This window comes from Ictidomys tridecemlineatus, chromosome 5 (genome assembly GCF_052094955.1).
Source record: "Ictidomys tridecemlineatus isolate mIctTri1 chromosome 5, mIctTri1.hap1, whole genome shotgun sequence".
Classification (NCBI taxonomy): Eukaryota; Metazoa; Chordata; class Mammalia; order Rodentia; family Sciuridae; genus Ictidomys; species Ictidomys tridecemlineatus.
Window position 1 is genome coordinate 59,414,737 of NC_135481.1, and position 14,639 is coordinate 59,429,375.

A 14,639-nucleotide genomic window follows, 5' to 3' on the forward strand; every position below is an offset into this window, starting at 1 on the left:
CTGGGGATGGAAACCAGAAAAGCCTGGCAAGAGTTCTACCACTGAACCACACCCCTAGCCCCAAGGACCCTGTGACTTGAGGAGCATGGAACACAATGCAATAAGGGCTTGTATTTTCTTTACTAACCCTGAAGTCTGTTTTAAAATCCATCTAATAGGGTTGGGGTTGTGGCTCAGCAGTAGAGCACTTGCCTAGCACATGCAAGGCCCTGGGTTCGATCCTCAGCACCACATAAAAGTAAATAAAATAAAGGTATTGTGTCCAACTACAATTAAAAAATAAATATTTTAAAAATCTATCTAATAATTTACTCTAAATTTAATATTATCAAAAGCAAATAATAAAGTATAAATATGTCTAGTGAGACTTTAATCTCTCCCTTATTCTCATTACTTGATACCTAAGATAATTACTATATCAATTTCTTTTCTAAAAGCCAAAGAAGAGAATAAAAAAAACTAAAGTTTTCATGGAAGGAAAAATAAATTCCTCCTTAGTCCTGGAATAATCTTGATACTAAAAATAAATTTCTTCTTAATATTCTCAGTTTTTACTTTCATTTTTATTTTCTTACCATCTTATGAATCTTGGCCTCTATTTTTTTTTCTTTTTGCAGTTCTGGGGACTGAACCCAGGACTTTGTACATGCTAGGCAAGCACTCAACCACTGAGCTATTCCCTAGCCCCTTGTGCTCTATTAAAAACAACTTTATTTATTGATTTTCACTCATATTCTCTAAAAAACAAGCTATTGTGCAGGCCATTCCAAGATGGTGAACTTTTATAAAAATTCTTCAGTGTCAGTTCAAATACCATCTCCTCTAAGGGGATTCCTTGATTTCTACAAAGCAAAGGTGATCTCTCTTTCCTCTTAACTTTGCTATGGTCTGAATGTATCCCCTAAATTAATATGTTGAAACTTGGTTGTCAGTGTGATAGAATTTAGAGGTAGGACCTTTAGGAGGTGATAAGAGGGCAAGCCCTCCCGGATGGCATCAGGACTCTTAATAAGTCTTGAGGTAGCTGGGTGCAGGTGGTGACTTGGAAGGCTGAGTCAGGAAGATTGCAAGTTACTTAGTAAGATCCTGTCTCAAAATTTAAAATAAAAAGAGCTGGGGATATGGCTCATTGGTAAAGTGCCCCTGGGTTGTTCAATTCCTGGTACAGGAAGAAAAAAAAAAGTCTTGAGTGAGAGAGCTCACTCTCTTATCTTCTACTACTATGTGAGGATGAAATAAGAAGGCCTTCACCAGGCTGAGCGTGGTACCCCACACTTGTAATCCCAGACATTCAGGAGGCTGAGGCAGAAGGATTGCCAAGTTTGAGGCCAGCTGGAGCAATTTAGGGAAACCCCCTCTAAAAATGAAAAAAGAAAAAAGGGGCCCAGTAGTTAAATGCTCCTGGGTTCAATCCTTGGTGCTGAGGAAAAAAAAAAAAAAAAGAAGAAGGCTTTTACCACTTTACCAGATACTGAATGCCAGTGCTTTGATCTTGGAATTCCCAGCCTCCAGAATCTAGAATCATGAGAAATAAATTTCCAGTCTTTATAAATTACGCAGCCTGGGTATTCTGTTCTAGCCCCACAGACTATTCATTTCATTATTATCTCATTTGATATTGTATTATGTCAAATTTTCATCTCTCCTGCTAAATAAAAGGTATTTAACAGTAGGATCTACTTCTGGTTTGTCCTTATCATCTCACAACAGCCACAGAAAATATAAACTGAACAACCAAAGAAAACAATAAGAGAAAAAAAATCCTTAATACAAAGTTAATTTAATAGATATTAGTACTGTTCCCTAAAATGAATTTCATGAAAATACAATAAAAATGTATGAGATATCTAAAGTAAAAATAAAATGTAACAATATGACATGTTTATTCTGGGATTTTTAGTTTTATATATGACTATTCTATTTTACATACTCATAAGATAAAATATGCTATGTAAAATTTAATAGAAAGCAAAAATTTTTACCACATAAAGAACAAGAGAAAATTCCAAATCCAAGGTCAATCCCAGAAGGCACCTGAATTGTCCACTGTAAGCAGCAGTCCTGCCAGTAGAATGTTAGCACATCAAAGGAGCTGTTGCTGGGCAACCGCATCACAGAGGTTCAAGGAGGGAGAAGAAATCTCCCAAAGTGACAGTTAGACTTGTAGTTATTTCCCTAATTAATAAAATGAAAAAACAAAGTGATTTTCATCAAGCATTAGTAATCTTAGGAAATCTTAAGAAAGTGATCTGACCAAAAAGTGAACACTCCAGCAATCATGCAAATCATATTTCTGATTTTCCTTTTGTGAAATTCTTAGAATAGGTCAAACATTTGTACTCCAACATATATCTCATCAAAGAAGAACTATTTTGAGAGAATGGGAAATTATTCCATCTACTATTTCTTTTCTTTTTTTTCAAGCTGTTGAAAGACCTTTATTTTTTTTATTTAAATGTGATGCTAAGAATCGAACCCAGTGCCTCACACATGTTAGGCAAGTGCTCTACCATTGAGCCATAACTCCAGTCACCCATCTACTATTTCTAAAGCAAAAGATTCTTTGTCTGAAAAATCAGGATTCTAATTCTTGGAAAATATTTTCACAGCAGAGAAAGTAGGTCGCTATTACTATTACAATTATTATGTGTATGCAGACTGGAGATTGAATCCAGGGGCACTTAACTGCTGAGCCACATCCCCAGTTGCTTAGGGCCTAGCTAAGTTGCCCAGTCTGGCCTAGAACTTGCAATCCTCCTGCCTCAGTCTCCAGAGTTGCTAGAATTATAGAATGTGCCCCTATGCCTGGATATGTATTATTAGTTTTTAGTTTTAGTTTTTTATTTTATTTTATTTCAGTACTAGGGATTGAAGTCAGGACATTCTACGTCTGAGCTACATCCCTACCTCCCCAGCCCTTTTGAAAAAAAGATTTTGAAACAGAGTTTTGCTAAGTTGCCCAGGTAAGCCTTGAACTTGTGATCCTCCTGCCTCAGTATCCTGAGAATATAGTTAGGCACAGCCATTGCTGGCTCTATAATGTATTCTTGATCTTGAAATAACCAGAAATATCTTTTAATATCAAATAAATCTTCAAAGAATACTGATACCTTGAACTTACCCCAATTTATGACTTTATTAGTCAAAGGTAGAACCTAAGCATAACTTCCTACTAAAAGCTATATAGGTCATTAAAATGTAAATTTAGGGGCTGGGGATATAGCTCAGTTGGTAGAGTGCTTGCCTCACATGCACAATTCCCTGGGTTCAATCCCCAGCACCAAAAAAAAAAAAAAAAAAGTAAATTTAGGGCTGAGAATAACTGCCCACTGTCGTCATCTATATATGATAAAAATGAGGCTGGAGAAATTAAGTTATAGAAATTAGAGTAATAGATAACTACTCCAGGATAACAGGAAGCATTTTTTCCCTCTACAAGATTTTTTAAAAATTATACTCACTGAGGATAGGAATGTAACTTAGTGATAGGGCACTTACCTATTGTATGCGAGGCCCTGGATTTGATCCTCGACAATACAAAAAATAAAAATAAAATTAAAAATATCCATGTGTAGTAGGTACGAACAACAAAGGAAATCTTATAAAGCTCAGACTCTGGTGGAGAAAGCAGATAGTCCACAATAACTTAAAAACAAATCATTTTTATGGTAATAAGTGCTATGAATAAAATAAGCTCATGTGAAAGTAAAGGAGAGGTAAATTAGAGGGCAACTTTTTAATAGTATAACCAAAGAAGACCTTTGGGGGATATAATAATAAATTAAATGGTAATATACATTTTACAGATAACCTGCCTTTACATAGATTCATTATGATGAAGGCTATTGAGGTTTACTATTGAAGTTGATGTTGCAATTAACATTTTCCTATTTATCTTTGTGTATCTGTGTGAATATTAATTAAGGATAAATTCCAAGAAGTAGAATTACAATAATATCAATATATTATTAAATCACTCCTCCAAAAGGTTGTAAAAATGAAGTTTGGGCAAAAAAGTGACACATATCTTCTAGCAACTGCCATTACATGTATTTAAAAAAATTTTGTCTTACTGTTCTCTCTGAGGTAGTCAATTCTTACTCCCTACTTTAACCAATGTGCAACATTTTCTTTTATTTTTTAGACAGAGTCTTGCTAACTTGCCAAGGCTGGTTTTGAACTTGCAATCCTCCTTATCTGCAACATTTGACAAAATTAATTATCCCTTTTCCCATGAAATATACTTTTTTAAAAAATATTTTTTAGGGCTGGGGATGTGGCTCAAGTGGTAGCGCGCTGGCCTGGCATGCATGCGGCCTGGGTTCGATCCTCAACACCACATACAAATAAAGATGTTGTGTCCACCTAGAACTAAAAATAAATATTAAAAAAAATTCTCTCTTTAAAAAAATTATTTTTTAGTTGTCAATGGACTTTTATTTTACTTATTTATATGTGGTGCTGAGAATCAAAGCCAGTGCCTCTTACATGCTAGGCAAGCACTCTACCACTGAACTACAACCCCAGCCCAAATATACTGTCTTTTAAGACAATGCGCTTTTGTAGTTTTCCTCATAACACACCGGATTCACTTTTTGTCTTTCCTCTTGGGTGTTCCAGGGATCAGTCATTGGTTCTTTCTTTACTTATATCCAATTTTCTTGGTGAGCTCTTATCCAGTCTCATGGATTTAAATATGTCTCCACTTGTATGTTGAAGAGGCATCTGAAATCATTTCAGTTGAATTCATGATCTTATCCCTAAAACCTGGTCCTTCTACAGAAAGGTAAAATCCTTTCATCTCCCTGTAGCTCAGACCAAGTCCTTGTTATCTTTCTATTACATTCCAAGTTCCTCCCTTCATTTAGGTTTCTGCTTAATCATTGCCCAGAGAAACTTCTCTTACCACAATTCCAAAACTGCACTGCTGGGGTTGTGGTTCAGTGGTAGTACACTTGCTTAGCATGTGTGAGGCCTTGGGTTCAATTTCCAGCAAAGGAAAAAGGAATAAACATGTATCAACCATCACCTTCCACCTCCCCACCATCACTATCTATCCTCTTAACTAGTCTATTTTTTAAAAACAGCATTTCCCTGGGCTAGGGTTATATCTATAGGGCTTGCTAGCATGCTTGAGGCCCTGGGTTTGATCCCTAGCACTGCAAAATTAGTAAATGAGGAAACAAATAATAGCATGCCTTAATCTATTAGCTGTATATTCTTTAAACTGATCATTCTCTCCCCCCACCAAAATATGAACTGTGGGCAGGAACAGCTTACTAATATATTTGGTTCAGCAATATACCTCTAGAGCTGTGTTGTTGGCACATAGTGGCTGCTCAACAATTTCTTGCTCAATGAATGAATGAACTGTACAGGTCATAGATATGACAGCTGAAAACTAGACTTGTTCAGATAGCAAAGGCAATAAATTAAAGATGATGCATCCAGCTTTGGGTCCTAGGGCCAACAACAGCTTTGGGCAAGTAATACTTCAAAGTTTAGTTGCCCATTTGTAAAATGGAGTTTGGATATCTTTCTCAGCAAACAAAACAACAGAAACAGTCACTATCTGGTAATGTAAGATACAAAAAGATTCACTACCTGTAATTCATCAGAAAGTTTTCTTGTTAATTTCATTTGTTCAGGCAAAACAATATGAGTGTGTGTTCAGAAGTCATTATATTACTATTATATGGTAATTATTGTATCACTATGTGTTATATTGTGTCCACTTAGGGGCTGGGGATGTTGCTTACTGGCAGAGCCACTTAACATATGGGGGGCCCTGGATTCAATCTTTAGCCTAAGTGTACACACACATACACACACTGGAAAAAAAATCGCCAAATATTTCCTAAATGTATCATGGTGGTAGCTGTACAAGTCTGTAAATATATAAAAAACTGACATTTAAAAACGGGTTAATTTTTGGCTGGGGTTGTGGCTCAGTGGTAGAGCGCTTGCCTAGCACGTGCGAGGCCCTGGGTTCGGATCCTCAGCACCACATAAAAATAAATAAATCAAATAAAGGTATTGTGTCCAACTACAACTAAAAAAATATATATTAAAAAGGGTTAATTTTATGATATGTAAGCCACACCTCAAAACTGTTAATAAAACAAGAAAAAGATTCTATAATTCCATATAGTGGATATTGCAAAATATTCTAAGAATTTAGGAATTTTCAGAATTTAGACAAATGTCAATTACAGCCCCCGACCCCATCAAGTTCAATAAATAAGCTCTGCCATTAAGAAACGCTTGCTAGGGCTGGGGTAGAGCGCTTGCCTAGCACGTGTGAGGCCCTGGGTTCGATCCTCAGCACCAGATAAAAATAAATAAAAGATATTGTGTCCAACTAAAAAATAAATATAAAAAAAAAAGAAAAAGAAACGGTTGTTAGAAGAAGCCCAGCTAACTGGTCAGGTCCTAAGTGATCTATCTGGACGACTAAACTACATGGGGAGGTTGAACCCGGGCTCGGTAAGAACCTAGCCAGGTGCTGGTGCAGAGAAAGCAGAGTCAGCGGACCCGGCGCCCAGCGGGACCGTCCTCACCCACACCCCAGCTGCCTCGTCGGTCCCGCAGGTTCCCGGAGCAAATGCCAAACTCAGTCCTGCTCCCGGAGGGACGCCTACAGGGAGGAGCGTGCGCTCCGAGGGTCAACCTCATCTCGCGGACCGGCGGCCCGCGTCCTTGCTCCAACCCCAGGTCTGGGGCGGGGAACCACGCACCCTCCAGTTCCGTCACCCTTCCCAGCACAGCGGGGCTGGAACAGCCGCTGGCGCCAACTCAGTCCCCTGCAATCAGAGGCCGACCCCGACCACACAAGCGCGGGTGTGAGAGTCGGAAGTTGCCCACAAGCCAAGGGTCCCCAGCCACTGCCAGGCGGGGCGGGGCAGAACTCTCGAGAGAAGCCAGGTGGCCTCAGCCTCAGCTTCAGCCCGAAGTCCCCACAGCACAGAGAGGTAGCGGAGACGCGCCTCCCGCGCCCGCGAACTCCCGCCAGGCCGCCCGGCCCTGATTGGCTGAAACCAAGGCGGGTTCCGGAGTCGGTTCCAGCTCGCTGTTCGGCGGGTTCCCGCCCCAGAAAGACGCGCGCTCGGCACCGGCTCTTCCCACCAGCCAATCATTCTCGCCAGCCAGTCATCACCTACTTTCTTCCCTTAGCTGCAGCCCCCTACCCCTCCGCTCTTCGCTAGCAGAGGGAACGACAGCTTCCTGGGTTGCGCACGCGCCTCCGCCTCCTGGGGGTGGAGGGGTGCGGGTGGGCGCAGGCGCAGTAGTACGAGCTCTGTGGGCAGTCACTAAACACGTGGGTTAGGCTCCGGGGTCCCGCCGCTGCGAAGGGAGTGGAACCTCGATTTTGGTGGTGTCAATCGTGGGCAGCGGTCTGTTGAAGGCCATGGCACCGGCGGAAGTCCTGAACGGGAAGGTGGTCTCTGCGTAAGCACTTGTCATTTTTGTTAGGGCGTATTGGGCCGCTGGCGAGATCTTTGAGCCAGGTGTGCAGTTCCCCACCGACCCAATTTTTGCAGGAGGGACGCTGGTAGAAGCAGTGTCAGGTCTGTTGCGTAGGGAGGAAGAACATTGACTGGGCCCATATCACCTTACTACAGGTCTCCTGAAAGCGAAGAAAGGTCCCAGGCCCAGTCTGTTTGCCCTTGGGCTCCTCTAAGGGGGGAGTGGGGGAGGCAAGTCTTGGCCTGACTTAGCTCCAAAAGTGCCGTGTGCTGGCAACTTTCTTGAGAGAGTATTTGGAACTGCTCCGGGGCGCCAGTTGAAGAACTCAGAAATCCTGTCCACTCTTTTCTCCTATGATTTGGAGGTGATTACATTGTGACAGCACTTTATAAGATTGGTGACAGTCCATGGTTTTTCCAAGTACACCAGAGTCTTAACTTTTCCTCTCCCTTCCATCTCGTGCTCCTAACAGCCATCTTTCTGTACTGACTCTAGAGTTAATTTTTAGTTTGGCTCATGAGTCCTGACAATATTCCATATTCCATTTGAGCTCTGCCTTTTCTACCCCTTCAGATTTGAAGTGGATATTGGTGCCAACTTTGCTCCCAGAAAGGAACATCTCCTGTTCTTTACTGAGCTGAGGATTGTACCCAGTATTCAACATGTGCTCTACTACTTCTCTACACCCCCTAACCATGCCCCCTGCTTTTTGTTTTAGAAGTGATTTGGGGGGTAAGAGGAGGGTAGAAAGAACAGAGAATGATCTATTCTGACTTTACTGAAGTTGCATTTGAGACCTTTGGCATCTCCAGTTATTTAGTATGTGCTGTAGCTGACAATAACAATTGTCCTCTAATCCTTAACTTTATTCAAAGAGGCTTTTGAGTGCATTAGAAAGTTAACTGGTGGTAAAGCCTACCTTGGGACAAAATGATTGTTTCCTGAAAGGTAGAGACTATGAACAAAGATGGAGAGATGTAAATTAGATGGTGGTGAATCTTCCACATTGGTGAGGAAGAACCCCAGATTTTTGCACTAGAAATTGCAATACTTAATCCCTGAGTGCTTTTTTAAAAATATATTTTATTAGGTATATTTGAGGTTTACAACATGATATCATGGTATACATATAGATAATAAAATGGTTTCTATAGTGAAGCAAATTACATTATCTCATAGATACTTTTTGGGACAAGAATAGCTAAAATCTACTTATTTAATAAAAAAAACCTCACACAATATAACTGTTAACTATAGTCTTCATGTTGTACATTAGAAGTCTAGACATGTTCCTCTTACATAACTGCTACTTTCTATTCTTTGACCTAATCTTATGTATAAATATTTCATATATGAGCGAAATTATGCAATATTTTTCTTTTTGTTTCTGGCTTATTTCACCTAGTGTAATGTCCTCCAGGTCCATCCATGTTTTGGCTGGTAATATTCCATGGTAAATATTTCCCACTTTATCCATACACCCATCAGCAGATACTTAGGTTGTTTCCATATCTTGGCTGTTTTGAATGATGCTTCAGTGCATAGTGACAGGGCACTATCTTTACAAGGAGGTGATTTCGTCTCCTTTGATTATATATCTAGGAGAGGGACTGCAGGGTCATGTAGTAGTTTTTATTTTTTCTTTCCTAAGGAGGCTCCATATTATCTTCCATAATAGTACTAATCTATATACCCACCAGTGGTGTACTAGGATTCCCTTTTCTCTGTATCCCCTCAACATTGATTCTCTCTCGTCTTTTAGATAATAGCCATCCAAAGAGATGTGAAGTGCTTTTAATTTGCATTTCCCTGATTATTATTGATGTTTAGCAACTTTTCATATACTTGTTGGCTATTTTTAAAAATCTTGTTTTTCAATACCTTGCTTCTTAAACTGCATAGTTTCTGCCTGACTTTCCTTTTTGTTTATTTTTGCTTATATTCAAATCTATTCCTTTTACCAGTGACTTTTTCTTTCTTTCTTTTTTTAGTTGTAATGGACAGAATGCCTTTATTTTATTTATTTATTTTTACGTAGGACTAAGGATTGAACCCAGGGCCTCACACATGCTAGGCACGCCCTCTGCTCCTGGCTACAGCCCCAGCCCATTACCAGTGACTTTTTCTTGATAAAAACGTCCTTTTAGAAAGATTGGTTGTAAAGAGATAATTTAGGTTTCTGTCTTGGCAGGCTACCAAAAATTGGTGCATACTGGGCATGTTTTATTTGGACAGAGAGCATATTAAATATGTTTATAAGTTCCTTAAGGACAAATAGATTGTTTTGTTTTTTGTGTGTAACCCAAATACTTGGAAAACCCTTTTTTTCTCTTTACTACTTGTGCAACTTTAAGCAAATTCCTTAATGTGTCTGTGCTAAAATTTCCTCAGATGTAAAATAAAGATACCGTCCAGGCTATTGGGTTCTAAGGAGAATTAAATGAGTTCCAAACAGGAACCTTCAGAATTGTTCCTGGCACATAAGTGTTCAATATATGTTAGCTGTATTAATGATCTGTAATTAGTTAATATATACATAAATGATAGAATCTTTTTTGGGGGGGTACTGGGGATTGATTTCAGGGGCACTCGACCACTGAGCCACATCCCCAGCCCCATTTTATATTTTATTTAGAGACAGGGTCTTACTGAGTTGCTCAGGTCCTTACCATTGCTGAGGCTGACTTTGAACTCTCAATATTCCTGTCTCAGTCTCCCCAGCCACTGGAATTACAGGTGTGCATTACTATGCCTGGCTTAGAATCATTTTCTTTTGACAGGGATAGCTACCTTGAATCACTTTGGGAACTTTTTGTTATTTTTATATTAAATGTGGATACATATAAAATAGTATACCTATTATAAATATACATCTCAATGAATTTTTTCAACTGAACATATTTGTATAACTAAGCACCCAGATCAAGAAATGGCAGTATTGGCAGTTATGGAGGCAAACACCTTTAATCCCAGTGATTTGGAAGGCTGAGGAAGGAGGTTTTTGCACATTTGATGCCAGCCTCAGTAATTTAGTGAGACTATCTTGAAATAAAAAAAATAAGGAGCTGGGGTTGTAGTTCAGTGGTAGAGCACTTACCTAGTATGTGTGAGGCACTGGGTTCGATGCTTAGCACTGCATAAAAAAATAAATAAAGGTATTGTCTCTACCTACAACTAAAAATATTTAAAAAACATGAATAAAAAGGTCTGGGGAAATAACTCAGTAGTAGAGTACCCCTGGGTTCAATCCCTAGTACCAAAAGAAAAAAAGAAATGGCATTATTGGCACCTGAGAAGTGCCATCTGGTTACCAATTCTCATAGAGGCAATCGCTATCCTGACTTGTAAAACTAGATAGTTTTGTCTGTTTTTGAGTTTCTATAAATGGCATCATACTCCATTTCTGAAATTATTCTGTTACATATAATTCATTTACTCATACTTCATTGACTCATTGCAGTATAGTGTTCTGTGTACAGCTGTTTACTTATCTGTGGACATAAGTGGCATAAGTTCCCAGGTCTTGGCAATTCAAATGGTACCATGCACATTCTTTTACATGTCTTTTGGTGTAATGTGATATGCTTTTTTATTGGAGATATATATATATAAATATAAATAATATAATATAAATATAATATATTATAATATATAATATATATTATAATATATAATATAAATATAAATAATATATATAAATATAAATATATAAATATATATATAAAAGAATAGAATTATAGGACAATAGAACATGTAAATGATCAGTTTTGTTTGATATTGGCAATCTTTCCAAGATTGTTTTACCAATTTACTCTCATAAGGAGCTTTGAAAAATATCAGTGCTTGGTGCAAATACGATACTGATATAATTGGATTCACTTGCCATAAGCTCCCTGCAGGCATCCTGAAGTTTGAGACCATGTATCCAAATTCTTAAATCTAAATCAAGTTCCTGTCATTGAAGAATGAGGTATCAATGATTTGGCCATAGGTATTGAAGACACTTTCTAGAAAAAACCTGTTCCATGTACTAGAAGGTTTTCTTTCTCCAGTCTTTTCAGAAGTAACATAGCTAAATAAAATTTAATTTAATTAAAATTTTAATTTTTGCAGTGCTTGGGATCAAATCCAGGACCTCATGCATGCCAGGCAAGCACATAACCACTGAGCTACATCCCCAACCCAGGCTGACCTTTTTGCATCATCTTTTGATGAATGGCCAGTTCTTATAAGTGCTATTTATAAAGGAGCATGAAGACTTGAAAACAGAAAGCAAAACACACATATGTATACACACAAAGGCTTGTTTTTGCACACAGAAGAATTTTCTTCAATGTGCTTATAAGGTGACTGTATCTTAGCATTTTGACCTGCCTAGAGAGTTTGACTCTAGGAACTATGCAACAGTGTTTATAATTCTTCACAGTGTAGGAGCTCTGAAAGGGAAGGTGGCCTGCAGGACCCATAGGATATCATAGTTCTTCTAGATTCCTTGTGTTGAAACTGTAGCAGGAAGCTAACTCTTGGGGCCATGGCCCTGGGCACTCCTGAACAACAAGGTTTTCTTTATTTTTGCTGTACAGGGATTGGAACCCAGGGCCTCACACATGTTAGGCAAGTGCTCAACCACTGAGCTATATCCCCAGTCCCCTTCTTTTCTTCTTCTTTCTTTTCTTTTTCTTCTTTCTTTTTCCTTTGGAAATAGGGTCTCCCTCAGTTGCCCAGACTGGATTTGAACCTGTTTTAGCCTCCCAGCTTGTGTTCCTTCTGTCTCAGCCTCCTAAGTATCTGGGATCATAGGCATGTGTCACTGTATCCAGCGAGAAGGTGGTTCTTAAAGCTTGAGCATGTTGGGCTGCAGATGGAGACCTTTGGTGAGGTTTCCCTACCTTTTCTCTTTTGCTAGGCTAAGGACACTCATGAGAGGAAAGGTAAGCAAGCTTCTTCCATTGCAGTCAGGGATCCTGGAGTCCAGAGAAAGTGTCCCTCTTTGCTAAGTTTACAGATCAACTTCCTTGGTTGCCACCAACTGTTGGGCCTTCCTGGGAGTCACATTTGTAAGGCTTCAAGTACCCTGGGCAGTTTCTTCCTCTGGATCAATGGTATTGATACAGTGTTTGAATTATAAAAAAAAAATCTCTTCCTTGATTAGAGGAGAGGGTGGGGAAAAGACCACGAGTTCACAGTCAGAATTTCTCCAAAATCCAGTCCATTACCCCCTCTCCATCCTGCAAATAGGGAAATAGACCAGAAAAGCAATGTGATTTGGCTAATGGCCACTAGACTACTTCATGACAGAGGCTCAACTAGGACCATGGTCTTCACCTAGTACTTGGTGGTTTTCACTCTGTCAAGTACTGGCTGTTTGCTAAAAGGAATTTAATAAGCTCATCTGTTTCTCTTCAGTCTTCTCTCATTGCCAGTTCCCCACTCTGCTGAAAACACTACCCCTGACTTTTATCTACTTATCAGTCTGCTTTTATGTCTTTGTGAAAGCCAAGTTCAGCATTCCAGCTTTCTTCTCTGCTTGTTCTGCCCTTTGTGAAATTACCTCCCTTTGAAAGTAACACCCCAGTTTCTCCCCGACAGGAGCTCTGAGATTTCAGCCTGAATTTGACAATTAGGAGGAGGTCTGAGGTTTGTATTGTCAGGTTTTTTTGTTTTGTGTTGTTGTTTTGTCACTGTGATCAAAATAACTGTCCAGAACAACTTAAAGGAGGAAGAGTTTATTTGGGGGCTCTTGGTTTCAGAGGTTCAGTCCAAGGTACACCAACTGCATTGCTCTGGGCTAGAGGTGAGAGAGAACATCATGGCGGAAGGGTGTGGCAGAGGAGAGCTGCTCAGTTCTTGGTGGCCAGCAGAGAGAGAGAGGGAGGAGCCAGAGAGAGAGATAATCCCCAAGGATATGGCCCCACCTGCCTACAGTACAGTACAGTAGTCCTTTCAAATTATTAGTCCACCCAATTAATTGATCATAGCTCTCATAATCTAATAATTTCACCTCCGAACATTTCTGAATTGTCTATCCCAACCATAACATGGTTAGAGACATGTATGTGTCCTTTTTGAGTATTGTTTGACAAATATCTGTGTGTTTTCTCTATGCCAGGCAATCTTCAAAGACCTGAGTCTGTTTTATTTATTTATTTGGTACCAGGGATTGAACTTAGGGGCACTCAACCACTGAGCCACATCTCCAGCCCCATTTTATATTTTATTTAGAGACAGGGTCTCACTGAGTTGTTTAGTGCCTCACCGTTGGTGAGGTTGGCTTTTGAACTCTCCATCCTCCTGTCTCAGCCTCCTGAGCTGCTGGGATTACAGGTTCGCACCATGGCGCCAGGCAGAGTCTTCAAAACAAAACAAAACAAAAACCTTTATTTATTTATTTATTATAAATTATTTATTTATTATAAATTCATGGAATGTGTGGACCGATGGGTAATTGATGATAAAGTGGGTAAAACAACAGGAGGTATAAGAAGTGCCAAGAAGAAAACCAGAGTAGGGAAAAGGGTCAGGAATTTCTGTGGCATGGGTGTTGTAATTTTTGATATGGGAGTTAAGGTTATAGTCTTTGAAAAAGTGACCAATGGGCAAAGACTTGAAGGAGGTGGAGTCACCAGCCTGTTGCTGTTATGGGGAAGAGGTCTCCTGACCCAAAACAGCCTGTGCCCTGGACTTTAACGTAACCAGTTAATAAATGATTGGCTTGGGGTTAACAGATGGCCCTGTGGAAAGCAGAGAAAACACTGGTGGTGACACATACCTTGGGTGTGAAAGTCTTTTAAGAGATTATACATAGGGAGGAAAGGGTGTATATTAGACAGTGTTAGAAAAACCATCTTGCTTTGTATTTTGGAGGTGAAAGCAAACCCTATCTGTGTATTTCAAAGTGGGGTCTGCTGTGTTTTGTGATTTTTTTTTTTTAAACTTTCCTTTCCTACAATTAGACCTGTTTTCTCCAATAGAGGCATTTTTCTTTATTTATTCTGTTTTCTAAAAAAGACTGGTTGTAAAGAGACAGATGGTTTGCCACTTGGCAGACACCAGGAGTAGGTGCTCAAGAGTTTTTGTTGGTCGAGTGAGGGAAGTTGGATACATTTGTAAATTCCTTGTAGCCCTGAAGCCTATGCATGGCCGCCATGGATCACTGGATAATAGTTAACTTT

The 14,639-nt window shown here is 39.5% G+C and overlaps 2 protein-coding genes across 3 annotated transcripts in view; one reads left to right on the forward strand and one right to left on the reverse strand.

Annotated features, from left to right (window-relative positions):
• The window catches only part of LOC101958852 (uncharacterized), a 53,727-nt gene extending 46,583 nt beyond the window's left edge, over positions 1–7,144 (reverse strand). The window contains exon 1 of the mRNA XM_078050059.1: positions 1,983–7,144. The gene's annotated coding sequence lies outside the window, so the exon portion shown is untranslated. The remainder of the gene's footprint in view (positions 1–1,982) is intronic.
• The window catches only part of Mthfd1 (methylenetetrahydrofolate dehydrogenase, cyclohydrolase and formyltetrahydrofolate synthetase 1), a 142,892-nt gene that overhangs the window by 67,694 nt on the left and 60,559 nt on the right, over positions 1–14,639 (forward strand). Inside the window, exon 1 of one of the 2 annotated variants that reach the window (XM_005322790.5) lies at positions 7,203–7,449. The exons of the other annotated variant lie outside the window; for it this stretch is intronic. Coding sequence (XP_005322847.2) covers positions 7,409–7,449 — 41 coding nt within the window. The 5' untranslated portion in view covers positions 7,203–7,408. Of the gene's footprint in view, positions 1–7,202; positions 7,450–14,639 lie in introns of those variants that run through there. 2 annotated transcript variants of the gene reach the window in all.